General features: G+C 37.6%; 1 protein-coding gene across 3 annotated transcripts in view; it reads left to right on the top strand.

Annotated features, from left to right (window-relative positions):
- Window positions 1-27,495, top strand: part of vav2 (vav 2 guanine nucleotide exchange factor) — a 200,156-nt gene extending 172,661 nt beyond the window's left edge. Inside the window, exons 9-29 of one of the 3 annotated variants that reach the window (XM_082141917.1) lie at window positions 5,196-5,295; window positions 6,982-7,077; window positions 8,046-8,114; window positions 8,319-8,405; window positions 9,734-9,819; window positions 9,900-10,032; window positions 10,415-10,429; window positions 12,235-12,344; window positions 12,429-12,530; window positions 17,931-18,019; window positions 18,150-18,163; window positions 18,400-18,421; window positions 18,722-18,849; window positions 21,078-21,149; window positions 21,297-21,358; window positions 21,732-21,848; window positions 22,639-22,726; window positions 23,401-23,524; window positions 24,811-24,897; window positions 25,166-25,320; window positions 25,566-27,495. In XM_082141917.1, coding sequence (XP_081998043.1) covers window positions 5,196-5,295; window positions 6,982-7,077; window positions 8,046-8,114; window positions 8,319-8,405; window positions 9,734-9,819; window positions 9,900-10,032; window positions 10,415-10,429; window positions 12,235-12,344; window positions 12,429-12,530; window positions 17,931-18,019; window positions 18,150-18,163; window positions 18,400-18,421; window positions 18,722-18,849; window positions 21,078-21,149; window positions 21,297-21,358; window positions 21,732-21,848; window positions 22,639-22,726; window positions 23,401-23,524; window positions 24,811-24,897; window positions 25,166-25,320; window positions 25,566-25,613 — 1,804 coding nt within the window. In that variant the 3' untranslated portion in view covers window positions 25,614-27,495. The remainder of the gene's footprint in view (window positions 1-5,195; window positions 5,296-6,981; window positions 7,078-8,045; window positions 8,115-8,318; window positions 8,406-9,733; window positions 9,820-9,899; window positions 10,033-10,414; window positions 10,430-12,234; window positions 12,345-12,428; window positions 12,531-17,930; window positions 18,020-18,149; window positions 18,164-18,399; window positions 18,422-18,721; window positions 18,850-21,077; window positions 21,150-21,296; window positions 21,359-21,731; window positions 21,849-22,638; window positions 22,727-23,400; window positions 23,525-24,810; window positions 24,898-25,165; window positions 25,321-25,565) is intronic. The other 2 variants (XM_082141915.1, XM_082141916.1) reach the window with 2 other exon arrangements.
- The last annotated feature ends 291 nt before the right edge of the window (window positions 27,496-27,786 follow it).

The following is a 27,786-nucleotide window of genomic DNA, read 5'->3' as shown; positions in this document are numbered from 1 at the left end:
TTCTCCAAAGGTAAGTTGTTAATCGATAGTCTATGCGTTTGTTAAAGTCATCAATATGCATTATTTCAACTTATTTTTAAAAGAATACTTATATATTTTTTATTATTGAATCTCCAAATAAAATTAAAAATTAGATATTTTTAAAGCCTATTAAATTTTAAAAATAATGGCTTTCAATTATACTGTAATGCTAAAGGCAATTTTTTTTACTTGTATTGATGATACTGACCTTCATTCATAGTACTTAGTAAAAAGATGCCATTAAAAACATATTTAAAATATACCATCTTTATGTTGTTTCTACATCAAGTGAACTTAAAACAATATTCACATAAACTAAATGTGTATAACTATAAATTGAATATAGATTCAACTTTATGCAAGCAAGTTAACCAGCAAAGAGCAGTGAATGATGCCTCTTTTTCTTTTGTTCTTTGATTTACATCAGTGACAGACTAGAGCAGGCACATGACGTGGATCTTACACATATCTGATATTCTCCCAACTCTTTACGGTCATTTAAGACTTTTTAACTTGTAAAAGGAAATGCAGATTTGCATCCTAGATGAAGAATGGCTAAATTCGTGGCATTCACAGTGTGTGACTAGTCATTCCTGGGCTTTAAGATATTTTTGTTGGAAAACACTATACGTTTCATCATGCCTAAAGTCAAAGCCAAACAAAAAGGAGTAGCAAATCTAGGCTCCTGCTGGAGGCAGTGTGGCACACAAGCGGCTGATCATGTAGAAGTTGCAAATGTTGAAGATACGTTGTATGGGTTTAATAAATGAAGACTCCCGCGTTCGCTCAACACAGAGTGTTAGCTACTCACTTGATTACTCTCACGACAGCAACACAGCTAAAAATATTCCTAATGTGTTGGACCTTTTATCGAAAGTAGGCTACAATATACCTGTTGAGACATGCCTTCACAATTACCCGTAAAAGCTGTGATTGTGATGTTTGAGTTTAGAATATGCTCAGATCTAAATCAGAAACAGCAAATAAAAATGTATTAATGTGTTAATTTAAATGTACACCCAAAGTATTTTTTTTATTAAGAATTAAAAATAAGTATAGTATAACAAATATTAGTAGCCTATTATAAATAAAATATAAGTAAAATATAGTTATGATAAATATAAGTATGATTAATAAAAAATATAAGTATTCTTTTAAAAATAAGTTGAAATAATGCATATTGATGACTTTGACAAATGCATAGACTATCGATTAACAACCTCAGATGGTTACAGTAGATCTACTTTAACAGTTTATAAGTTTTCGTAAGAATAAAATAAAATAAAAAAAACCTTCCCTTTGGAGAAAATAAAATACTATCAAAATAGTTTTTTTTTTTTTATTTGATTTAGTCTAGTTAGTTTTGTAATTTTGTTGTAGTTTTGTTTCGGTGATCAAGATCTGGCAGTGACCTAAAGTTTTTCCGCTTGGGTGAGGGATTTATGGACTGCTTTCCCTGCACATGAAATCCCCCATTTGCCAGCAAACCAATGAGAATGCGGGACAATAATGACGACACATAACAACAGAGCATATCTGCCAAAGCATCGCTTTCCCGAAACCTTCCGAAGCTTGATTTGAAGATTTGAAAAAAAATGATCATTGTTTGGCAAATAATTAAATGAGGGACAGTTGCATGCGTATTGCCAAAATTGTATCATGTAAGCTTTATGGTACACCTCAAGCAAGGTAATTTATAGTAATTGATAGTGTTAATATTTAGCGAGTCCATGAATGGGTTCGATATGTAGAGAATTCACAGCTTATATGGATTGCACGCCCCTGATATAATATATGTGTAAATGTGTGTGTGTGTGTGTATATATATATATTAGAGGTGGGCATAGATTAATTTTTTTAATCTAGATTAATCTAGATTAATTTTGAAATTAATCTAGATTAATCTAGATTAAAATGGCTCATTTGAATTCCTCCGAAGGCATTCAGAATATGTGTGCTACCCAAATAATGACTATAAAAGTAAGTCTTTGAGAACGGGTTTCTCAAGCCAGGTGGCGCATTAGACCAGGGGCTCATCTCCTGTTTCCAAAATGCATCACAAACTGCTTGAGAAAGCTGTTCTACTCATAGACTGTAAAAAGTTACTACTGTACTGTTACCGTCCGTAGGCAACATTAGGTAGGCCTATGTTATTATCAACTACTATAGGCTATCAATTAGGGATGGGCGATATGGCCTAAAATCTATATTGTGATATACATTGCAGCCTCTTGCGATAACGATATACAGTATATTATAATAAAACCATTTCAGAACAGATTACACAGACCCATGCTAAACAACTGCTAAATGTATTTTTTTTTAAAGGGTGTATGTAGTTTTGAGAACATATATTGTGCAAAACTGTAAGTATACAACATAATTTTGCAGATAAATAAAATTTAAGTACACTAGCTGCAGAGACTTAAGTAGGTCTAATGTTTATTATGGCTTGGAGTTTATGAAACCCCAAATTTTAAATTAGAATATTGTCTAACTGATGTCTTTTCAGTTAAAAAGAAACACAACAACGATTCTTAAAATCGAGATTATGTGCTACACCACTAAGATATATTGGAATGGGAATAATACGCGCGTGCTGGTATTCAGTGATATCATGTTTCGTTTTGAATTTGAGGTGGTCGAACGGATTAGTCGTGTGTTAACTTACCGAACTGTTACCCCACACACTCTGTATATAGTTTGCTGCTGCTCGTCTGACGGCTTAAACCCGAACCAAGTCCAAATAATGGATGTTGCACCGATCTTTTTCACCAGCTTTCACTTTCAGCCGTGTTTACTTAAGATGACGACGAATATGCGTTGCAGCCGGGTTTACCTCGCGGCCGCGGGTAGATTGCGTCATCATAGCTTGTGTAGTATAGAGCCATCTCCCAACCCAACTTGGAGAATAGATTAACGGCGATATTTTTTTTAATCGCGCGATAAGAGTCTCGCGTTAACGCAGCACGTTAACGCCGATAACGGCCCACCACTAATATATATATATATATATATATATATATACACACATACTAGGATAATATATAAATACTGAGGCATTGCAACCTGTTCTTGACTTAAATGAAGATTCCTTTTTCCGTTATTCTTGCTTTGTCCTACATTGAGCACTTCTCCTTGCAGTCCTTTTTATGAGGCACCTGAAACATTTAATCTGGAAATTGCCTTGTAAAGAAGACCTTCATGTTCAATTATGTCTGTGACATCTGTTATTACAGCTAATTCCCGACACCTGCTCCCGCATTTTCAATATGCTTTTCAGCTCATAATTGAGCGAGGCCACCATTAATCTCCATCAGTCCATTTCCATGAGGAACCAAGCCGTCTCTCTTGTTCCAGATTAGCCTTTAATCAGGCCTGCTTAGCCCAAGGGCACGGAGGCCCAGACATTGAACAGAGCAGCAGGGAAGCCCCCTTTTCAGTTCAAGACTACACTTTCAGTTAGCTTTGCGCTCCTTACAGTAGTGGGTGGCTCACGTCAATGTATAGAGGTGAGACTTAGACCCTGTCCTGGATTGCAGACCATCAAGAAGATTATACAACCTCAATAGACCACACTTAATGAACTGAATTTGAGTTGATCATCATCCATTGATTCATTCGACCCCATCCACATGCGTTTTGCCCTCATTAGTGGATAATCCAGTTTGGATTTATACATGTATATCTGCTTTGATCAGACCACTTATCTTTCCAGATTGTATCTTTCTTTTTAGTGATTCTGGCAATTTATGGGAAAATAGAATTACAGGCAATTTATTCTTCTGATCAAGGATAACTAAGCGATGATTATATTTTATAGAGTGAAAGTGGCTTAACCAAGACTACAATTAGGAGTCAGGCAAGCCGAGAGTATCCAAGGGTTTGAGCTTGCCAACTGTGCCAGTGTGTGTCCTACTTAATTTAAGAGGCAGAAATCTGTGCCACACGTGGTGCCATCATCTAGGCTAGATTACTTTGAGCTGCTTCCAGAATGTGTTGATCACTATCAGGAGTCCATTGTGCAATCTAACAAATGTGTCTTGATGTTCTCAGTGGCCCAAATTAACTTGTACATAATCCAGAATCCATCAAAATGCTTCACTCAGATTAATTTGATAAAGAGAGCGCAACAGATGTAACTTCATTATGAAATCATGTAACGCTGACTATCTGTTTATCACTTGTAGCATATACTTTGTTTCTTTTTAATGGTTTCAAATATTCTAATACAAATTTAAATTAACCCAAAGATGGATGAAAATTCTGTCATCATTCTGACACGATGACAGATTGGTGTTCAAAACCCAAATGAATTTATTTATACACAAATTATCTGTTGTTTGCCCATATAATGTAACTGTTTTATTAATACGTTGAGACTGATATTGAGGCTGTTTCTCAATTCTAAGACTGCAAAGAACGGACATGCATTCTCGTGGAGACCGGTCATGCCAGGCTACCTTGAAAGAACGTACTCTGAAGGACACAAGGACACAGAACTCATCTTTGTGAGAATTGAGATGTCTGTGATCGTGTTGCTCAACTTAGCGTTCAGCACAAATAATGCAGTGGGACAGCACCATCCAATGCACAATAAACATAACATCACAGATATCATAACCTATTAAAATATTTAATTACATGATTGTTTTTATTTTATATATTTTTATTTCACATGAGTATTTGTGTAAATTAATATGTATAATTGACTCTGTCAATGTTAAGATTCTTTTAAATATGCCAATTAAAAAGTATGACAGGCTTTCTCCAGGTATTAGAACTTTATTAAAATTATACCTAATAAAACGACAAATGTTTACTTTCACGAGCCGTCACGTATTTGCAAGCTTTCAGCGGGAATCTCATAAGTGAGAACAAGAAAAGTTTAAAGCTTACAAGCCACCATACGTTGTCCGCCCACAATGATTTTTGAGATTTTTAAGGGTTCTATTCTCTCAAGTCTGCACTCAATGCATCCTATCAAGAACACATCCGGGGTACTTTCATGCATCCTCTGTACTTGTGTTTTTGAGGATTGGAACTGGTTTTTGACAGTTGATGATGTAGTACGCAAACACAAGGACGCAAGAACGCTTAAGAAAGCACTTTGAGAAACGGCCTGAATGTCATCGCAGGGTTATGGCATCAGTCTTTTGATCTTTCTTTTGTAGACTGCTCATCTACGGCCAGTACTGCAGCCATATGGAGAATGCTCAGAAGACACTGGATGAGCTGATTGCCACACGGGAAGATGTCAAGTATAAAGTGGAGGTAGGCTCTTACTATAATCAGACTCATCCGTTGATTTATTGTATTGTACACAGATGTTATTTAGTAGTATTAATCAGTAGAAGTGCTTGAAATTTCTAAAAGCAGTCTAATATTATATATTTTAATGGTATTTTGATGTTTCATGTATGCAGTGTCCTTTATACTGTGTATTTACTATATGTGGGTGTGTATGTATGTATGTATGTATGTATATAAATATATATACTATAAGCTATTTAGCATGATTAATTTTTTTACTTACAGTGATAGTTCACCCCAGAAAATTTAATTTTGTCATAATTTTATATATGTATATGTGTGTATGTATATGTGTATATATATCAAATTATGACAAAATAAAATGTTCTGGGGTGAACTATCACTTTAAGTAAAAAAATGTATCATGCTCAATATCTACTAAACAACGTGCAGGTTTCACTCTCTCAGTTAAAATGTATCATCAGCCAGTGCAGTGTGCTGAGGCAGAGACACTGCCTCAAAGAGACTCTTTTAACAGCTCTTTCTCCCAGAAACCGCTCCAGTGGTCAGCCCCTGCACAGCGTTCGCTCTCAGCAGACTGCTGTTGACAGTTTTGGGACATGAACTAATTTTACTCTGAGCTAATGCTGCTCAGGATGAAGGACTACAGGGCTGTTTTTGTGCCTGCCAGTCTGAGGCAGTGTGGGTTACTTTAATGACTTCAAAAATAAATACTGGCGAGAGAAGCCATTATTTCCAGGCGGGATTAGAGAAGATTACAGATGAAATCACAGCAACCACAGTTGTGGACACACTTGTTGACAAATTCACATAATTATCGTTCTGTTATCTCACACACAAGAAGGGCTCTGTAATCTAGTACAGTCCATTCAGAGCGCAGTTATGAAACTGCGTGGAAAGAGATGAGAGCCTCTTGTAATGGATTAGTCAGAGATCCTTCATCAGGAGGGAAGTGGAGTCACTAATAGTCATAGAGATGATGAACCTCTTCCTCAGGCCATTCTGAATGTCAAGTGTGACATTTGAGTAGTCTGTCCTCCTTGCTTACTTGTCACATGAGAACAGGGAGATTAAAAACAGAAGAGATTAACGCATAAACTGAAGACAACAAATACACAGTGCAGAGGAAAAGATAACATCTGGTTTACAGTTTATACCCTGGACACAACATGATTTTTTTTTTTGTTAAATTACTGTTTCTGATCTTATTGTGCATGATTATTTACTGATGAAGCCTGTTTCCACCTCACATTAAAGTGAGGTGGATAAAGTCACATTGTGAGATATAAATTTGTAATTATGAAAATGTAAAGTTGCAGGTGTGAGATAAAAAAAAAAAATTGTGTGTGTGTGAAAACAGGTTTCCATAGTATACACTAGTTCAAAGAAATAAATTACCATAACCATTAATTCAATTTGGGGTCATTTCTTTTTTACCAATAACTTCAAGTCCAATGATTTTTCCATGATCCAATGAAATCCTAATCAATAAAAGTATTGCTTTACATTATTTTTCACCGTACAATTTTTTCTACTCTAAAATATGCCACATTCTTGAAGGCCGTCTTCAGTTATTGTCAGTTTAAAATACTACTGTTTTTTAATAAAACTACTTCTAATAAAACAATTTTTCCTGGAGTTTCCTTTTAAAAACTGCTCACCTGTTGCAATAATCCTCGTTTACAGGAGTGTACCATGAAGGTCCAGGAGGGAAAGTTCAAACTGCAGGATCTTCTGGTTGTCCCCATGCAGAGGGTCCTTAAATACCACCTTCTGCTTAAGGTGAGACCCACTACTCATCATCAACAATATTATGAGCTCATCTCTCACTAAGAGAGTTTTTTTTAAAAATGAAGGAACCTGTTCAACTTCCATTTATTCTGGTCTGAGGTTTGAAAGCTGCTCTGCTGCACAGCACCTCCTGTGAACCCCAAAACCTTATAAAACATTCAGATCGTTTTACCTCATCCAACAAGACCCATGTGGCTCTCCACTCTGCCCAGCCACTGCTAATAGAGATCATGTATAAAACAGGACGCCCTGCATGATACAAACCATCATTAATTCACAACACACATTAATAATGGATACAGAGAGTGTGACGTGACAGAAGGGCAGGATATTGGGAAGTGAGCACTGGGTGGTGGATACAGTGACACTGTTTAAATCAGCCATGCTTAAATCATATTATCCGTACCCCATTTCATACACTCCAATCCAGGGAGGTCTAATGTGTGTGAGTTGTGTTTGAGATGGCACATGTTTGTTTCTAAATGGTTTGCTAAATCTAACAAGAAGTCATCCTTCCTTTGAGGACATCCTCAATAATTTTATATTATAAATATGTATACAATTATTTACATGTATATACATCGTTAATTGGAAAATGCAATCAGTGCAATCACTTGCAAACAATTTTATCGACATTTGTAGGGCAGCAATGACAACAATGATTCTGTGTGCTTCTATGTGTATTTCTTTCCAGCTAAATGATATGATAATTCAGTATATCATGCATATTTACAAGTTTCTTTGCGCGTCTATGTTTCCGTCTGTGTGCGAGTGTGCGTGTACAGTATGTGAGAGGCAGAAAGAAAGGGTGCTTTCCATTGATAATAAAAGGTAATTTAGTGGGAAAAACACAGAAATAGTAAAATATCACCTGGATGTGTCATCGTGAGTCTAATCCCTTTTACCATAAACAGACCAAGTGTGTATGTGTGACTTATTATAGTGTTGTGTTTCTGCAGGAGTTAGTAAGCCACTCTATGGACCGTCCAGAGAGACAGCAGCTTAAAGAAGCACTAGAAGCCATGCAGGTGTGAACTCTGATAAAACTCTCATATACACCTTAATATCCCAATACAGTGTTTGGTGTCAAGAGTTGGTTTATAATATAATCATCCCTTAAAGTTTTTTTTATATATATATAAGGATCTCCGGGACTGTGTATTTTGGGGGACGAGTGGCTGGGGAGTTTTTATCTGAGTGTTTTACCTTTGTCTATTTATCTGTCTTCGAAGGACCTGGCCATGTACATCAATGAGGTGAAGAGAGACAATGAAACCCTGAAGAAAATAAGTGAATTTCAGAGCTCAATAGAAAATCTAGTAAGTGTTCATGAAGTTGTGTGATCCACTTAAAGTTTGGCCAGTAATAATTCATTTTATGACCCTGTTTGATTGAAATATGGGCATTATCTACTGTACCTGTGCATTATATTTTTCATGTGTATTTCTGTTCAGTTAAATGCTATGCTAATATATCATGCATATTCAATGGCCAACCTACTGTCTGTTCTGTTGAGGTTATATCGATACTGAGAACATCACAGCTGGTATCAGAATCTTGTAATTGACATAAAGCTAATTCATAGTGCCTTTACTTGTAGCTTAAAGGCATTTTTTGGAGGATTGCAAAAATCAGGTTGGACCCCTCTATTGTGTCCTTTACAAGACTTATGATGTCTGAGGTCATGCACATTTCAGCATGCTGGCCAATTCCTCTTTATCCCCAAACATTTAGTTGTTTACAAGCCTCCACCTGCCCCCCATCTGTCACTTCTGTTCGGTAAAATAAATCCTGAAAGCCTCCAGGCCACAAGCACAGAACATGTTTAGGACTGTTTAAAAGGAATGAAATCAGTGTATCCTCTCCCAGTAGCTAATGTAGGAGTTAGTGTATCAGCTCTGGTTTATTTATGTGAGGGTCTGTGCTACAGATGACGCCTGCAGCTATACATCAATGAGCCAATGAGGCATGACACTTACAGACAAAAGAAATTCACTGTGGGCTTTGCCATGCCTTTAATAGATCCTAATATAGCAGCAACTGTAGAATTACTGTAGTACCTTTTATCTCTTTACCTCTTAAGATACTCTTCTTATGTTTATACTGTATATGTATACAGGATATTTTGCAAACAAAGACTCGTTTTTTTACATTTAAACATATTTTGAAAACTTACAAAGATGGAAAGAACAAGCACTGTCATTCTAGGTTAAACAGACTGATATAAATGTTTTACATTCATCAGTGACTGGTTCACAAAAATAATCTGCAAACAAAACTGACATGCAAAAATGTTTCTAAACCAAAACCTTTGACATGCTTACAAAACGAAAAGTTTTTTAGTGAAAAGTTTTTAGAACTATCCGTTTGGCAGACGGGCATTATTTGAGAAATCTGTCATTACTTTTGCAATTCCATCTGATGCAATAAGATACTGAATTCATTGCCTTTAACTTATATTCAACCTGTAATATTCCATTCATGAACAAGTGATGCTTGGATGTATGTCACAAAGTAATGTTTGAAATTCCTCAAGCCTTTATGTCTATATAAATGTATTGTGTGTGCGTGTGTGTGTGTGTGTGTGTGTGTGTGTGTGTGTGTGTGTGTGTGTGTGTGTGTGTGTGCACGCACATGTAATTCACAGCAGGTGAAACTAGAGGAGTATGGTAGGCCAAAGATAGACGGAGAGCTTAAAGTGTGCTCTATAGTTAACCGGACCAAACAAGACAGGTACGACTGCACCTTCATTATATGTTTTCATATGCTACAAAACAGATTGTAATAATTTTTTCCTGTGTTTCTTTACCTAGATACATCTTCCTATTTGATAAAGTTGTGATTGTTTGCAAGAGAAAAGGCTATAACTATGAGTTAAAAGAGATCATTGAACTTCACTTTTACAAGATGTCAGATGACCCCATGAATAACCGTGACATGAAAAAGGTGATTAACCTTTGATTAACCAGCCATCGGGCCTGTTTCAGAATAAATATACCTGCCATAATTGATTACGGCAGTGATCTTAATGTTTTGTGTGTTAAAATTGCAAAGGGATGATCTGATCGTTTGCTTGTTGAATAGCACAGTTGGATTGCGTTCATTAAAGCATGATGCTCATAATTTCAACCAATCAGAGATGATGCTCTGCCCTCTTCAATGCTCAAGCTTGTGTGTAAATACAGAGAAGCTGATGCATTCTCCATGATTCTAACAATCAGGAATGTTTGCAATGCATGTATGTGAGAATGCATGTGTAACAGGGTGTCTCTCTCTGTCTCTTTCTCTCGTTCCCTCTCCACCTTCAATCTCTTTGCATGCCTACCAGTCGAGTGGAAAAATGGTAAGCTGAATGCTCATGTTCTGTAAGCATTGAGGTGCTGTGATTATGCCTTTTATTTCTGTGATGTTGTGATCTGTTTCCTGTCATCTCAAGCGATCCACAGCAGCTTTATGCTGCCAGAATTGAATCAGCTGTTTTTACAAATCAATTTTTGCATTGTTACAGAATTCAAATAATTACTGTTCTTTTGAACTTTCTATTCATTAAAGAATCCTGAAAAAAACACGTTTTAAACAATGATAATAGCAAGAAATCAGCATCAAATCACCATATTAAAATTATTTCTGAAGGATCATTTGACACTGAAGACTGGAGTAATGGTGCTGAAAATTCTGCTTTGCCAAATTACATTTTAAAATGTTAAAATTAGGGCTGTCAAGGGATTCTTTTTTTTTTTTACCTAATTACACGCTACATTTTTTGGGGGGTAATCGCACATCAAATTTGGCTGAGAAAAGCATCAAATAGACATTAAAAAAGGAGCTTTAGGAAGAAAAAAAAAACATTTTATTTGATACAACATGGGGGTGAGTAAATTATGACAGAATTTTCTTTTTTGGGTAAACTATACCTGTAATAATAGTTTTTTTTTTTTTTTTTTTATATGGAATTTCTATAATTTTTTATGAAATGATTCCCTAATAAGAAACTAAAACTGCAAAAAGGTGGTGGTAAATGTCTAAATGAGTAAGATATTGAGTCATTCATTAGATTCGTTCAAACGGCTGATTCATTCATTAAGTAAATGGCTGCATCCGAAATCGCATACTTCCCTACTATACGGTAGGCGAAAATCTGTATGTGACAAAAGAAGTATGTCCAAATTCACAGTACTCCTAAAAGAGTATTCAAAAAGTACCCAGTACCAAAAAGTACCAAAAAAACACGGATTCATTCAATCCAAAGAAATTAAACACTGTGTTGCTCGGAGACACACAGCAGTTCTGCTCTGGCTTTATAGGTAATATTTTTGTTGGCAAATAATTGAGGTGGGTATTGGGTGTAAAATATTTACACAATATAGAAATAATATTTATTTATTTATTTAACTGTTGTATAAAATCAATTTCACATCATGCAGTGAGTTTTTGCATCATGTTCGTCACCTATCAACTGTATGAAATGTAAGATGACTTACACAGGCCTGTGATGGAGCAGGTGCGTTAAATGCATTCAATAATTTTAACATTATAAAAAAAATAATTCAGCATAACTAATTTATTAAATTAATGCGTTAAATCAACAGCCCTAATTCAAATATATTTTTTATCAAATAAATGTAGCCTTGCTGAGCATAAGAGACCTTTTAAAAAACATTCAAAAATCTTACCGACCCCAAACTAGTGTAGATACATTTAAAATAATTGATGACTCATCCTGCATTACAAAGATTTTTATCCAAAGAAAATGTTTTTCTAGAATGAGAATGTGGGTCCCACTAATGCAGTAAGCAGCAAATCATTGTTTGCGGCATGATGTAGCTAAAGGCTTTTGGCTATTTTCAAAAAAAGGAAACAAGCAAAAATGTCTCGCCCAAACATCCTGTTTCAATAGGAAACTCGTCAATACAGAGAGAAAACATCAAGCGAATTGGGCTTTTAAAAAAGCTGTGTTTGTAGCATGAGATTCAATGGAACAGCCAAAGACACGTGTACATAGACAATTAAAATGATACAATAAAAAAAAAAAAAAAAACTGCAGATGGATATGTGAACAATCCGAAAACATTTTCAATCCATTGCTGCATTCTCTCTATATCTCTCCACCATCTCTCCCTCCATCAACCATCTTCTTTCCACCCATAGTGGTCCTATGGCTTCTACCTGATACATCTGCAGGGGAAACAGGGCTTCCAGTTCTTCTGCAAGACAGAAGATACCAAGCGCAAGTGGATGGAGCAGTTTGAAATGGCCATGTATGTTAGAACCGCAGTGTCAAAATTACACAGGATTTTGCTCTTTGATCACCGTATCACATGTGCGATTATTTATTCACACAGGTCAAACATCAAACCCGAAAGAGCCACTGCCAACCAGCACAACTTCCAAATGCACACGTTTGAAAAGAACACCAACTGCAGAGCCTGTAAAATGCTGCTGAGGTGAGGGCTCTCTCACACAACCGCCATTCTCGCTGAATTACAGAGGCTGCGCAGTGAATTGAGACGGACTTCGACCCATGTTACTAGGCTACTGGTTTGACCTCTATTACATGAGCTGCTTCACTGATTGGCTGTATTTACTCGTGTGAAATCATACTGCGCTGACCTAAATTTGCCACCCTGCAGTGCAGATCAGTGTGCACATTGGTTTCTAATTATATCGGCTCCATGTTTCAATCTGTGTGCAAACTGGCCTGAATTTTGTTTGGGTGTTGAATGTTGCCGCTTAGTTGTACCGACATATGGAGTCACGTTGGGTGATTGTTGGGGCTGTATTAATGCACAAGTTGGCTTCCAAAGCCAAGCGTCACTATTACAATGGCTCATGCCTAGAATTTGAACAAGCTTTTAAGTATTACATTTCAGTAATGTGGGGCACTGTTTGCGCTACGGACATGAAGGATACCTCAAATTGTGTAGCTTGTTGAATCATAAGCCTTGAAATGTGTGCCTTTGGCATCACGGATGATAAAATTGCACAAAAAAAGCATAGAATTGCATTAATGTCAGGACCAGATCATCGTAGACTTTACCCCTCATTTACACTGAACACGTCTGCGGCGCATTACGGCTGCGACAAGGTTTTATTCCGTCCTTCACGCGGTGCCAACTCACACCGGGAGCATATCAGAAGCGGAGCGACTGGATGCGTGAAACCACGCGATTTGCCTGTCCGACGTGTTTTTCTGATTTGGGGGGTTTCTAGTACCATGGGGAAGTTGGCCAATATACGTGCAATACGTTTGGGAGTCTGCACAGGGTGTTTATTTTGAAATTGACAGTTTTTTTTTTACTTTTATTTTGTATTTCTGGTGCGACTTGGACGCGCGTCCGTCAAAAATAGACTAGGCGCCTATATTTAGCGAAGCGGCGCGGAGAGCCGCTTCTGGGAAGCTTCTGAAACGCGCCGCGTCGCGGCCGGTGTAAACACAAGCATTGACTAGAATGGGCGCGATCAGCTCCGGTAGCCGTGTCGCAGCCGTAATGCGCCGCAGACGTGTGCGGTGTAAATGAGGGGTTAGATGCTACAGACACATTTGGTTTTTAAATATGATATTTACTGTAGGACTGTTTTTCCGTACTATCAAGTGTTACATCTGATCTGTTTCTGATCTGGTATATCTACATCGTTTGCTATAGCAATGATATAAGCGTCAGCACAAAGCCAAGAAGAGACTTTCTCAGAAAACAACTTAAGCCCTATTCAGATGGGACTTGTTTTCCAAACAACGTTGGAGTTGCAATTCTTATTTACCTGATGTCTGTGATTTCATGTACAGATACGGACGGGACTAACAGCTCTGTGTTTATTACAGAGGTGGGAGTGTATGTTTGCTAGATGTGGGTTTTACAGAAGTTCATGTGCTGTATTTGCGTGCATTACATATGATGCGTATGTCTTTTAATGAATTATTTAATTAATTAATATAATTTCAATTTATTATAAAAACTCTAATTAAATAAACTTCACATGAGTTAATAGAAGTGGATGTTTATTATAAACCCACAAAAGTGAGCAGAGAAATCAAGACAAGTGTCTTACCTGACACTCAGTAGCGGCGCCTGACCGTAAATATAGGAAGGGCAGATTCTGGGTCCTAGCGCTGGTTTATGATAAACATTTTGTAAGCTTTATATTCTAATAGCTTAACACATTCAGAACACTTTTGGCAGAGTTTGCATTAATCAGCCTGAGGGTGGCATGCTAATGTTGATTGACACACGACACTTATATATATATATATATATATAACACTACACTTATATATATATATATATATATATATATATATATATATATATATACACTATATATATACACTATATAACATTTTATAGCCTCAGAATGTTCGAATTTTAGAATATAACAAGTTGTGGATGAATTATGGTTGGGAAAGAATGTCATATCTACTCTCAGAACAAACATAAAACAAACAACAGAATTATATAGAGGCTATTCATATGAGCATGTTTAAACTAAAGGATTTACACTTTCATTTCACATAGGAAGAACAGACAACTAGTTACTGACATGATGCATATTAATATACACACAGCTGAAGCAGATTTGATATTGTCTTGGTCTAGAGTGAGGTTTATGTATCATAACGGGCAAATAAGTGGGGCAGTCTGAAATTTGCCCGATGGAACTCATTAAGAGTGCACTGCAGTTCCATTTTTCACCACAGATTTATATTGGGAAAATGTACATTGGGACGCTGTAGAGCTGGGGAGGACTCAGGCACCCTCTACCCCCCCTTAAGATTATACATGCCTGCCGAAGCCATATGTTAAATTTTAATGTATCCTGCTCCCTTTACGACTTAAAATAGTCTTGAAAATCTGAAAAATATTTGTTTTAAATAGAGTTCTATTTTGGATGATTATTTTGGTGAAGCTCTCACCCACCTGCCCTTACAGATGAGCCTAAGCTGCTGACACTGATATTAAATTGGGCAGTCTTAGCTGTTTCCACGATTTGTATTGTAAGGGGTTATACAGTCTAGGACCCAAGGACCAGATGTTTGAAAGAAGACCCGGAGTCAGAATTATAATAAATTGAAGAAAAGTTGTACTGAAGATAGTTTGCAGTTTCATCAGCAGAAGTCAGCTTCAAGACACACACAGGAATTTGTAGGCCGCCCCGGTTAGTTACAAAGATCACAGCAGTTATACCCTACTCTGGTCCTGGAGGGCCACTGTCCTACAGAGTTTAGCTTCAACCCTAATCAAACACACCTGAACAAGCTAATCAAGGTCCTCAGGATTACTAGAAAATTACAGGCAGGTGATTTTTTCAGGGTTGGAGCTAAACTCTGTAGGACAGTGGCCCTCCAGGACCGAAGTTGCCCACCCCTGCGGCCTACACCAAGGTCTAAGCTACGTCCTTGCTTCAGGTTGCAGTTTCTGATTGGCTAAGAAATAGATAAACATAGTAATTTTCCACACATATAGAGATAGACTGAAGCATATCTCTATCGATTATGCAGCTGACACTCGGACCCTGAAGTTAGGCACGTCATGACCTTCCAGGTCGCAGATTTGGGTTGCTGGGCTCCAGCATGTCCCGAACAACAACTCAGTCAATCTCCAATAATGCCAGTGGTTCCTTAACCTGTAACCAAGAAGACTAACACACACACACACACCGACACAGTTTTTCCAAGGTTGGATTTGGCCAGGCTCTAACTATAAACAGGAGAGTCGTCTCAAAACATAAAGATAATGCGTTCTTTCTCTCAAGGAGAGCTACACTTTAGTCAAACTGGAAAGTAAGGTTTTAACAAAGAAATGGTCCCTTAAACTATTGGCTTCAATGACCCCTATATGTTTTAACACGTTGAAGACCTTTCTCAAACACAAAACAAGTCCCTATTTCATTTCTGGAAGCCGGGCTAAATAAGCAAGCACTGTTACTGCATTCAGATATCAAATGCAGACATTAGAGAATACATGAAAAGAACATTTAATTAATCACACTAGTAAGTGGTAACTTCTATAACAAAGTAAAATCTCACAAGCTTAGAGAAGTCACTCAACTCATGTGATATTTAGAAGGAAAATTTATATCTTGATTATAATCGGGCCATTTATATGGATACACCGCAACAACATGGGAATGGCTGGTGACACCAAAGTCCCGTTTGTGGCACACCAGTACATGTGAGGGGGCAAACTCCTCAAGATGGGTGGTGACCATGACATATACTAATGTGCCACAAACAGGACCTCAATATCACCAACCACTCCCATGCCACCACGGTGTATCCATATAAATGGCCCACCCTGTACATTGAAGCAGCAGTGGATTCCAATACACCCCCTTCAGTATCTTTTTATTAATTCATGATTTTATTTTTTTTCGTTGGATGCATGCATAGTAAAATGAATTTGGTGAAATGATTGGTGCGCAAATGGCACAGGTAGGTCAAAAAAGACTGGAGGAGAAGCGTAAGGATAATACAACATCAGCAATCTTTTTAAACATTTAAAGGGGCTAGTCTGTTATTTTATTGCCGTCCATGTCCAGAATTACTTTTTTTATCTCCCACCACTTACGTTAAAATATCAGGTTTTTTAACAAACACCAAGGTTGTGTGGTAATTGAATTGCCATCTGAATCCACATCTCTGAGTTTACAAGAAGAGATCAATTCAAAATTCACTGTTTAAATCTTTTTTGACCACTGAGCACCATACAATATCTGTTGCGATTCGCTGTAATTTGCATGCATTTTAAAGACGTACCCTTTCAGTACCAAAATGCTGGAAAGTATTTACAAGAAAAATATTTCATCACCGCTCCATCTCAGCGAGTGGGAGCTGTTAAGAGCGAAAGGAAAAAGAGAAGAAAAGTATGTAAACATTTTGAAATGGGCCATTATTGTGGTAGGAACAAGCATGCAATACAGTTTTAAAATATTATATACAATTATATGCATTTGCAGCTTCATGTAAATAAGAGGCTGCATTAACTTATTTCTGCTAATTTACACATTTTTAAAATGACATGCATCATTTTGAGATAAAATGCAAGACCATTTCAAATGAAGTGCGTCTATCTTCCTATTTTTAAACAGGAGATTTAAATAATCAAAAATAAATAGGATATTATTGAACTATTATTAAATTAAACATGATTATTATACTATTTTTATTCAAAGCATATCACATTTTATTAACAGCAGAGTAGACAATCATGTGACTGACCACGTGAGCAGCGTGTTCCCAGGTTCGTAGGATCACAAAACTCACTCCTTCACCGTGAATAAATCGACATCCGAATGCATGAGTTTTATCACTGAGATGTAATGCAAATTTATCATTACAGACATCCACATGAGAAAGAATTACTGTCTGAATAGGGTTTTAGGAAACATGAATTTCTTTAACGTCCTCTGGGAAATCTAGTGCCTTCCAAATAGGGCTTTGGTCAGCATGGACTAAACTCTTATTAGGACAGTAATTGTTTCTTATGTGGACAAAAACAAAGCGGTTTTGAATCTGGTAGAGACTTGAGTGTGGGCTCTTTTGACTTGGGCCAGTAAGCAACAACCTAGAAACCACCTAGAACAACTTAGCAATTGCTTAGCAGTGCCTTGGCAACTACTCACAACATCTTAGCAACATGGTTCTAAGTTATGCATGGGTGAGCATGACTCAAAATCAAAACAAATTCTAGTTGTGTTTGGAATGAGTTTGATCTTCAGTAGGACCTCACAAAATGAAGACATTTTATCGTATTATATTGACATTTCTCGTTTGTCAGAGCCCTAGCTGCTTTCAGACCCTTTAGCATCAGTATGTGTGTCTCACTTTTATTTTATCATTCTTTCTTTAGGGGTATTTTCTACCAGGGATACTACTGTCCACGCTGTGGGACCGGCGTCCATAAGGAGTGTCTGGAGGTCATTACCATCTGCAAAATAAGTAAGTCTCTCACAGAAAGCTGCTTCTTAAAGAACCACATGTACATTACATCTGCCCTAATTAAAGAGAACAAACCACTGACCATGCTCTCTCTCTCTCGGTTTCTCTCTCTCTCTCATTATTATTTCAGGTCCCCATGATTCGGTGAGTTTTTAGTGGCCTGAACTAATAAACTTCCATCTCTCAGATTACTCCACACTAATGTCTAATGAATTAATCATCCACTCTCACTGACTTTTACCAAACTTCCCTACTTTATTTAATCTTAAAGTTTCTCCTCAATTTTGAAAAACACTTTAAAGATGCCTAATATGCTTAAATTAAAACCATGTTAAACTTTGAAGTGCATTAAATCATAAATTCCCTTCTGTCTATTGCAGGAGCCAGGGCTTCCACAATCAGGTAAGAATATAAGTAAAATGTGATTTTTGTCTGTCTTCTGAGATACTAATGCAGTTATGTCAATATGAAAAATTTAGATACTTCGCACAGCTTCAGGCTCTTAAACTGAAATGGACCATATTCAGCACACATGCTCTAAAGAAATTATATTTCAGCTCTCTGCTGACATCTAGTGTATAGTACATGCATGCAATAAACATAGGCTATGGGTATGTTCTAAGATTATAAAATATAAGGGTCCATGTACTTTGTTCTTCTACCAGTTCTGATAAGGTTTTTTTATTTTATTGTGTTCTTAAGGTCCAAAGATGGTGGCCATCAAAAATTACAATGGTACCCCTGCCATGCCAGGCAAGATGCCACTCTGCTTTCAAACAGGAGAAGTCATTGAGCTCTTGAAGGGAGATCCAGACACATCATGGTGGGAGGTATGATATTATCAAATGAAACATTTGCCATGTTTACAGTGATGACCTGTTCTATGGTCCAGATTTTACACTTTTTCTAGGTGCCAAATACTAGTAAAATAGCTTTAGTTCAGTTGGCCCATTTTAAGAATGATAGTATTGTTTTAAATGGTACAAAAACAACAGTCCCTTTCTGATGTAAACGAATCATATTAGAGATACAACCAAATCAGAAATACAATTTTCTAACAGGTAAGAGACCTGTTAAGTCACAGGTGACACAGGTGTTAAGGGACATGGAAGCACCTAGCCATGCAGTCTGCATTTACAAACATTTGTGAAAAAATGGGTCACACTGTAAGTGGTATTATTGAATTATTGAAGCATTTAGGAACAGCAGCCTCTCAGTCATGAAGCAGAACACCACGCAAAGTCACAGCGCATGGTGTCTGATGGGTGGGTCTGGGCTTTACAAATGCCAGGAGAATGTTACCTGCCTGACTACATTGTTTATATTGTTTGGTGGTGGAGGGATAATGGTATGGGGCTGTTTTTCAGGGGTTGGACTAGGCCTCTTACTTCCAGTGTAGGGAAAATATAATGCTTCAGCATACCAAGACATTTTTCTGTACTTTCAACTTTATGGGAAAAGTGTGGGGAAGGCTCTTTTCTATTCCAACATGACTGTGTCCCTGTGCACAAGGTCCATAAAGACATGGTTGGATGAGTTTGGTGTGGAAGAACTTGACTGGCTTAGCCTCAGCCCCATCGAACACCTTTGATATGATCTGAAACAGAGATTGCGAGCCAGGCCTTCTCATCCAACACCAGTGCCTGACCTTCACAAATGCTGTGCTAGATGAATGGGCTAAAATTTCCAAAGAAACACTCCAAAATCTTGTGGAAAGCCTTCCCAGAAGAGTGGAAGCTGTTGTAGCTACAAGGAAGTGGACCAGCTCCATATTAAAGTCTATGTATTTAGAATGTGATGCCATTACAGTCCCTGTTGGTGTAATGGTCAGGTGTCCCAATACTTTTGTCCATGTAGTGTTTTTATGGCCAGTAAAAAAAATAAAAAATTCACACACCATTGGCATTCATTTTGGACCCTGGTCATACCTAATATAGTTTGAGTTCTATAAACTGCTGTCTTATTTTGGGGGGCTTAAAGTCCTTAAAGGGATACTTCAGGATTTAGCATTGAGCTTTGTATTAGTAGAAAACCTGTAGTATTTTCGAATTACCGTGCTTTCTACCCTCATATCCCCCTGAGACGAGAGATTTATGTATTTTTTGTCTGGAAAAAATCCTCCGATGACGCAAAAATCGTCATTTTGCATCATCGGAGGATTTTTGGGCCAGAGGCTGAAGACTAAAGTCAGTAGTAGGAGCTCATTCCACATGTTTTCAACCCGCCCATAGAGGGTGGGATCTGACTCACAGAATGTACCCAGTGACCGTCGTCTTTCTTTGGAAGCTAAGCTAGCAGGCTCTTGTTCTGTGGAGAAAGCTGAGTAGTAGGAAAAAGCTGAGTAGTAGGGGTAACCATCCTCTTTTTCCCGGACATGTCCGGCCGTCGAGATCGTCCAAAATGTCCGGGATTCAGCTTTTGATTTCTGCTGTCGCCATTCATTGTTTACATGCACACCTTTGTTTCAGTCTAACTGAATTCATTCCGATTGGTGAATCTGAATGTAGTGTTTACATGAACGCTAAACAAGTGATCGGTTGATGTGCGTTTTAACATTGCTAAGAAAATTCCCGCTCCTCCGTGAGAGATACGAGACCGGTGCGTCTTTGACTGCAGCGCGACCTGCTCATCGGTAATCACGCCACCGGCCTCGCGCCGTTCTCCCGCGGCCCTCAGTCTCGTCCTGCTTGCCACAGTAAACATAATGATAGCGAATGTCGAACGCAAAAGCCGAATCCCGGACATTTTGGGCGATCTCGAAATCCCGGGGAGACTCCTTGTTGTTTAACTGCTGCGCTCTCTTACCGGTAGGCGTGGCTTGGGAGTGTCCTCCTAGGGCAGCGAAGCAAGTGCATTATGGGAGTTGTTGTCTTTCATCCACATAAGCCAAAAATACATTTTCTGCCTTTTCTCAGTCTAGAAAGCTCCAAATTCAAATTTGTTTTCACATTTCTTCAACATAAATGACCCATTTTAAATACACATTCATCTTTCCAGAGGTGAAGGATCCTTTTAATTCATTCATCTTTACCTGTTATTCGTTGTATTTTTCTCTAAGGGTAAGCTCATCCAAACCCAAAAGACTGGCTTCTTCCCCAGTTCCAGTGTGAAACCATGTCTAGACCCTAAGGTACAGATTCATAAAAACAAAATCGAATCATTTTAACATTTACGTTTTCTTAAATTATTCCTAATATTTTTTTTTTCTCTGAAATATATGTACTGTATACTAGAATTAGACAATTAATAAAATTTTTGATGGTTTTCTTCTCTACAGCCTTTCCAGTCATTTTCCAGCCGTCAGTACTCCAGAGAAACAGATTACTACGTTTATCCCTGGTATTTCATCCTGTTTGCGAAAACATTGATTTTTCCATTTTTTCCATTTACAATACCAAGATACTACAATATTTATTTTGTTTATAATCACTGTTCACAGTCTCATATTATATATTAATAATAGAATTATAGTAATAAGTCTTTGCAGCTATTCTGCTCTCCTTTGATCCAGTAAAATTTGCATGGAATTATATATGTCATAACTAGAATCAATGATCAATGATGATGATTGATTAGCTTTAGGCTAATTGTGAGGCATGTTAGGTCTTTATTGTGTTTTAATGAGGTAACGACCACTGTGAGAGCTCCTGTAATGATGTACAGGGTATTGAACGGGCTTGTGAATGAGTTGTGTTTTCCCTGTGGGCTTCAGGTTTGCAGGAAACATGGAGCGGCAGCAGGCCGACAACCTGCTCAAGTCTCACAGCAGCGGCACCTATCTGATCCGAGAGAGAACAGCAGAGGCTGAGAGATTCGCAATCAGCATCAAGTGAGTATTACATGTATTCATGTCCACAATAGAACAAACTGTCCGTCGTCTTTTAGTATTTTGTCAGTCATTAGCTATTTTCCATCCATCTATTTTAATGCGCATTTTGGGATATCACACAAAAAAATCGCTGGATGGAAACGCCAATATGCACATGAAAAACGTATGCGCTCAATTGAGGCGGATATTTTTTTTTATCCAATAAGAAGACATGCACATAAACTATAATAAAATAAATACCTCAATGCACAACAAAAAACTTTGCCTCATCAGTGGTTGTGATTGAGGAGAGAAAATCCCCTTTTCTCTCCACTGGTTAGTCCCCTTTATCTGGACTAACCAGTGGACCAATTTCATTGCACATCATCTTTAATGTTGGTTTGATCATTCTGAAATGCCTGAGCCGAAGTCTGTCATAAAAATTGATTTGGTTTAATTAATGGTTTAAACCCAATGGTTTATTGGGTTTTGCCTGCACGCTCTAAAACACAAGTCATTTATGATGTAGGAAAACAGAGCCACAGTGGATTCCCTGATTGCAGCAACTTCCATTTTTATTACATATACTGTATTTTGCCAATTTCCCAGGAAGTGACGATTTTGTTCTCTTGAACACATGGGATGGAAAGAGTACATTATTCACAAATGTTTTATACGATATTCCAATTTTGCACAAGTTAAATTCGCAACTAAATAAATATGCCTTCCATATATAGTATAATATGCAATATTATTGGGAAACGTTCTGTGAGTTACGTGAATTATGGGAACATTTCTCTCCTTTTAACAGGTTTAATGATGAAGTGAAGCATATTAAAGTTATTGAGAAAGACAACTGGATTCACATTACAGAGGCAAAGAAGTTTGAAAGCCTTCTGGTAAGAGAAATGTCTTGCATTTTTATAATGCTTGTTTGGTGAAGACTGCATTGAAAAACTTTTTCTGCCGTTTTACACAATTAATTCACTCAAAGCTCTTAACATACAGATTTCAGTCCAGGTTTCACTTTAGATATTTTCTTTTTATGTCTATACTTGTACACACTAACATTCAAACATTTAAGGGTAAGTAAGATTTATTTTAAAAAGAAGAAAAAATAATTCACCATGGACACAGACATATAGTGTTACAAAATATTTATATTTCAAACGAAAGCAGTTCTTTTGAATTTTCTATTCATCCAACAAGACACAGAATATATAGTGTATGTATATATATCGTTTTTTTATATATATATATATATATATATATATATATATATATATAGTAATGTTATTTTATTTTACAGTTAGTAATGATATTTCACAATATTACAGTTTTTTTTGTTGTTGTTTTTTTAGCCATATGTTGCACGGCTGCCAAAAAACAAGATGCGTGATGCTAATACGGCTCTGGTTCATTTACATACAACCGAAGCCTAATCTAAGCCTACCTAAATAAAAATAAAAAATAAAATCCCTTGCAAATATTGGTATTTCTTCTGGAAATGCAGTTTCTCAGCTTCTTTTCTGAAACTTCTGTAAGTAACTTTAGATATGTTTCTCTGTTACAGGAGCTTGTGGAGTATTATCAGATTCATTCACTGAAAGAGAGCTTTAAGCTGTTGGACACGACATTACGGTACCCTTACAAATCCCGGGAACGCTCAAGCTCTCGCACCAATACCCGCTCACCAGGTAAACATTCACTGCCATAATTCTCTGTCTTTTTATCTCTCTTTCTTCTTCTTCTTCTCCCTTACTCCCTTCTTTTTTTATTTTCACTCTTCTGCTTTTTTTTGCTTTCTCTGTCCCACATTTATTATTGAGCCCCCACCAGTCTGGCCAGCAGCCTTCCACAATCTTTGGACACACTCTGGAAGTCTGAACAAACAAACCCTGCCAGCTGGTCCCGCCCTCACATTCTGTATGCTCCGCCTTCTGGTATTTCAACTGTCAGTCATCTTAGGCTTGGTTGTTTAAGGAGCCGCCCACTCTGGCTGAGCTGAATAGGTTCTAATAAACAGATGCTTCATTGGATGTATTATAAGTTATGCGCCTTTGTTCTCTTTCCAGCCAAGCTTAACTAGTATTCACTGATATTAATGCAAGTGTGTAAAGACAGTGCCTGTTTCTGAGAATGTGGAAGCTGCCTAAAGGAAAAATTAAAATTTTGTCATTCACTCACCCTCATTTTGTTTCAAACCTCCATGACTTCCTTCCATGGAACAGAAAAGGACAGAATGTTCACTGTGTTCTTTTCCATACAGTGAATAGTGAATACAGTGAAGTCTTTTTCCTCATCAAGGCTGCAATTATTTGATTAAAAAAAAAGTTAAAACAGTATTATTGTAAAATATTATTACAATTTACTATTTTAATATATTTTAAAATGTAATTTATTCCTCTGAATTTTCAGCATCATTACTCCAGTCTTTAGTGTCACATGATCCATCAAAAATAATTCTAAAATGCTAATTTGTTGCTCAAGAAACATTTAATATTAGTATCAATTACTTAATATATTTGTGGAAACCATCATACAATTTTTTTTTTCACGATTTTTATTTGTAACAATGTAAAAGTCTTTATTATAAATGTATTCTCGCTAAATAAAGGTATCAAATCAATATCTTTCAAAAAAGTTTAATGACTCGAACCTTTAAAAAGGTAGTGTATATAGATGAAGAAATTAGTTTAGATTGCATTGGAACAACATGTCAGAGTAACTGATTTTTTGATCATCTGCATCTGTAAGAATTCTAGCTTTTTTCCACATGCATACAAACTTACACACACCTTACTGACTCTGTTACCTTGTCTTAGTTTGGTAAGGAAACCACGTCCTTGAACTTTCTTTACCCTGTTGTGATGTGCAACTCTGCTGTGCCTTCCTCATTTATTTGTTTGCTCTCTCTCTCTCTCTCTCTCTCTCTCTCTCTCTCTCTCTCTCTCCCTCCCTCCCTCCCCCTATTCTGTCTCAGCAGCCACCTGTGCTTCCTACAACTTCTCCTTCCTCAGTCCTCAGGGCCTCAATTTCTCCTCTCAAAGCTCTGCTCCCTTCTGGTCAGGTACTGCGCTTTTTGCTCATGCTTTTGCATCTTCCATGCCACCTCCCCCAAATCCTCTTAAATTTCAGTCGCTTATCCACATCCCTCCCCTGGTTGTGTTTTCAGCATCCTCTTGTTAGGGCTTCAGAAATTTATAAAATTCTTGTAATAATACAGCATTCATTTACATCTCACTCACAATGTCAAATGGTCCACTCATCTGTTGTATAAGCATTTAATGGCGCTCTTCAGCATATTACATGCACTAATCTCCGGATGTTGTTGACAGTATTCACGCCCAGGGTAGTCAGCACAGCTGTGGCACGATACAACTTTGCCGCTCGAGACATGAGAGAGCTGTCCTTGCGAGAAGGGGACATCGTCAAAATCTACAGCAAGATTGGTGGAGACCAAGGCTGGTGGAAAGGAGAGGCCAATGGCAGGGTAATAAAGCAAGCAAATGTTATGAGCAAATGAAAAATTGGCCAGTTGGCCATTTTTAAAGCAACTTTTATGATAGAAAATAGTTTATTGTTTGTAAAACATCCAGTTGGAATACAATGGCCAATCACATTAGAAGACCTGAATTAACTGTTGTATAATCAAACACTGAGCAAAATTTGAACATTTATTCTCAATGTGCGAGTCTGAGGTTCTATATTCTCAGATTCTGTCTGTTTTCCATTCAGATTGGATGGTTCCCCTCCACGTACGTCGACGAGGAGGGGGTGCAGTGAAACTTTGGAGTCACAAATCGTCCAATTGCATTCTGATCCGCAGCCCTCTGAGAGGACTCTTTGGTTTCCAGGTCAACACCTGATGGAAGTCTTTTCGCTGGAAACATATTTTACAATGAATATTTGTACTTCTGTCTCTTTTCATCATGTACGAATATGCTTTTCCCCTTTCTCGGAATGTCTGTGTGATCTCTGTGAAGAAAACTGCTCGGAGTCTGTTCGTTCTCAGTGTCGGGAGGAGGAAACTGTGAACAGAGCAGAACTTAAAGTGGCCAAAGGACAAGCATGGCTTTAAGTTTGTACAGTAATACCTGTAACGTGCGCTGACGGCCACAGGGGTATAATGGGGGGTGGGGACATATAAATAAATATATATATAAATATAATTTATTAAAGAGATATATCTATGATTAGAATGCAATGTTGAACATTTGTTCAACAGCACCAATGCAAAGAATATAGAAGAGCAGAGCAGATGCACTTTGCATTTCTTTACAGAGAGAATTTGCCTTAGTAAATGGTAATGCCTTTAGATGTGGAGGTAAAGAGATGGATTCAGACTCATCTTGCACATACAAATTCGTACATCTACCCTGTCCAAAAATATGGTGCCTTTTTATACATGTCTTCACTCCCAACAGAGTCTGGTTTATATAGCTGCAGCATTAACGCCCTGTTCTGTAGTGGTGCTCTCTCACGACCCTATCCGCCCATTCAGCTGGACTCTGCTCAACCAGAAGACCATAAAAGAGACTCAACTATTCTTGGACTGAAATGAGCAGATGTCAGATCTGCTCATCATCTCACTGGAACAAGGGGAAGCTAACCGAAAGTTTTCAGTCGTGGCTGGAATTGCTTTTACAGTGAAAAATACAACCACCATCATGTCTTCCTCTTCCTTCAAGAGTATGGCAAAAGTGCAATGGAGTATCAGGAAGAGGTTCCTTAAACACTGTTAGCTGTGATTAGCATTTATTTCCATGTTCTTAGTGGTCCAGATTTGGACTGAAAAGGGAAAATTTAATGCTGTTCTGTGCACTGATTTTCATGAATACCCAGAGGTTTTTGTGTTTGTTTTTTTTTCTTGTTTTTTTTTCGCCTTCTACAAGCACATACATATTGCCATTTCATGTTTCTCGTCTGCAGCCTGCCGCATTACAGTATCTTGCCTTACTGGTGGGCACTTGGTGCTACAGTCCTACATATTGAAATCCCTGAGTTAGGGCAGAATTTTCTCTTTTGCTGTTGTTGTGGACGAGGAGACCCACTGCTGAAGAACCTCAGCCATCAAGTGCACTTTATCTGTCCAGAGACCTTTTAACACAGGACACCACACTGCAGACCAGGACATTAAAATGTCATATTATTAAAAAAAAAAAAAAAAATCAATGTCCTTATTTTTTACCTCTGGAGGGGGAAAAAAAGAGTATAAAATCCTTGACACTATGATCAGTGGTCCCTCAAAGTCTGATAATGAACATACTGTAAACTCCATAAGTGCATGGATGTGTCCCTCAAACAGTCCTTGGAGAAAAACCTTTTGCTGTTGCCGGCCATCATAAATCGAACCCGTAAATTGAGGTGGGAGAGTGCTGGACTCTAATAAAGCATCGGACATTTTAGCCGTGCTCCAGCCTCCAGGCTTGAATACAGCTGTCTGCAGTGATGAAAGAGTGCAGCTCATGTCAAGGTAGCGCTGGCTTAGTACCCGTTTGTGTGTAGTGGACAAAAAAAACCATTGCATGTGGTCATAGATATTACAACTGCTGTCCGTGGATCCTGAAAAAAAAGATTTAAAAAAAAAATTGTGAAATTTTTTTTTGAATGGTCAGTTATTTGGAAACTGAGTTCTATCATGAAATAAATATTTCTTTTTTGCCTATTTGTGGTGTCCTCATTGTTATGATCGATGGATGGATAGTCATGTGTGTAGATAGTGATGGATGGAGATAGATAGGACAATACATACTGGTAGTTAATAGTGGGATGCAAGACTGCTCACTCCAACAGTACATTCTCTGATGTGTATGTTTAGGATTGCCACTAGGGGGAGCCAACTTACTAGCCTTTTTCCATGACATTGAAAGCACCTGACATGATTTTGAGTTGAATATTTTTCATTTAGCTTGTGATAGAGTCAGACTGGTCATATGCCATGGTTACAGCTGTTCAT

The sequence above is a fragment of the Leuciscus leuciscus genome (genome assembly GCF_965113295.1).
Source record: "Leuciscus leuciscus genome assembly, chromosome: 16".
NCBI lineage: Eukaryota > Metazoa > Chordata > Actinopteri > Cypriniformes > Leuciscidae > Leuciscus > Leuciscus leuciscus.
The sequence above is the reverse complement of the archived record's forward strand: the minus strand, read 5'-3'. Positions and strand labels throughout refer to the sequence as shown.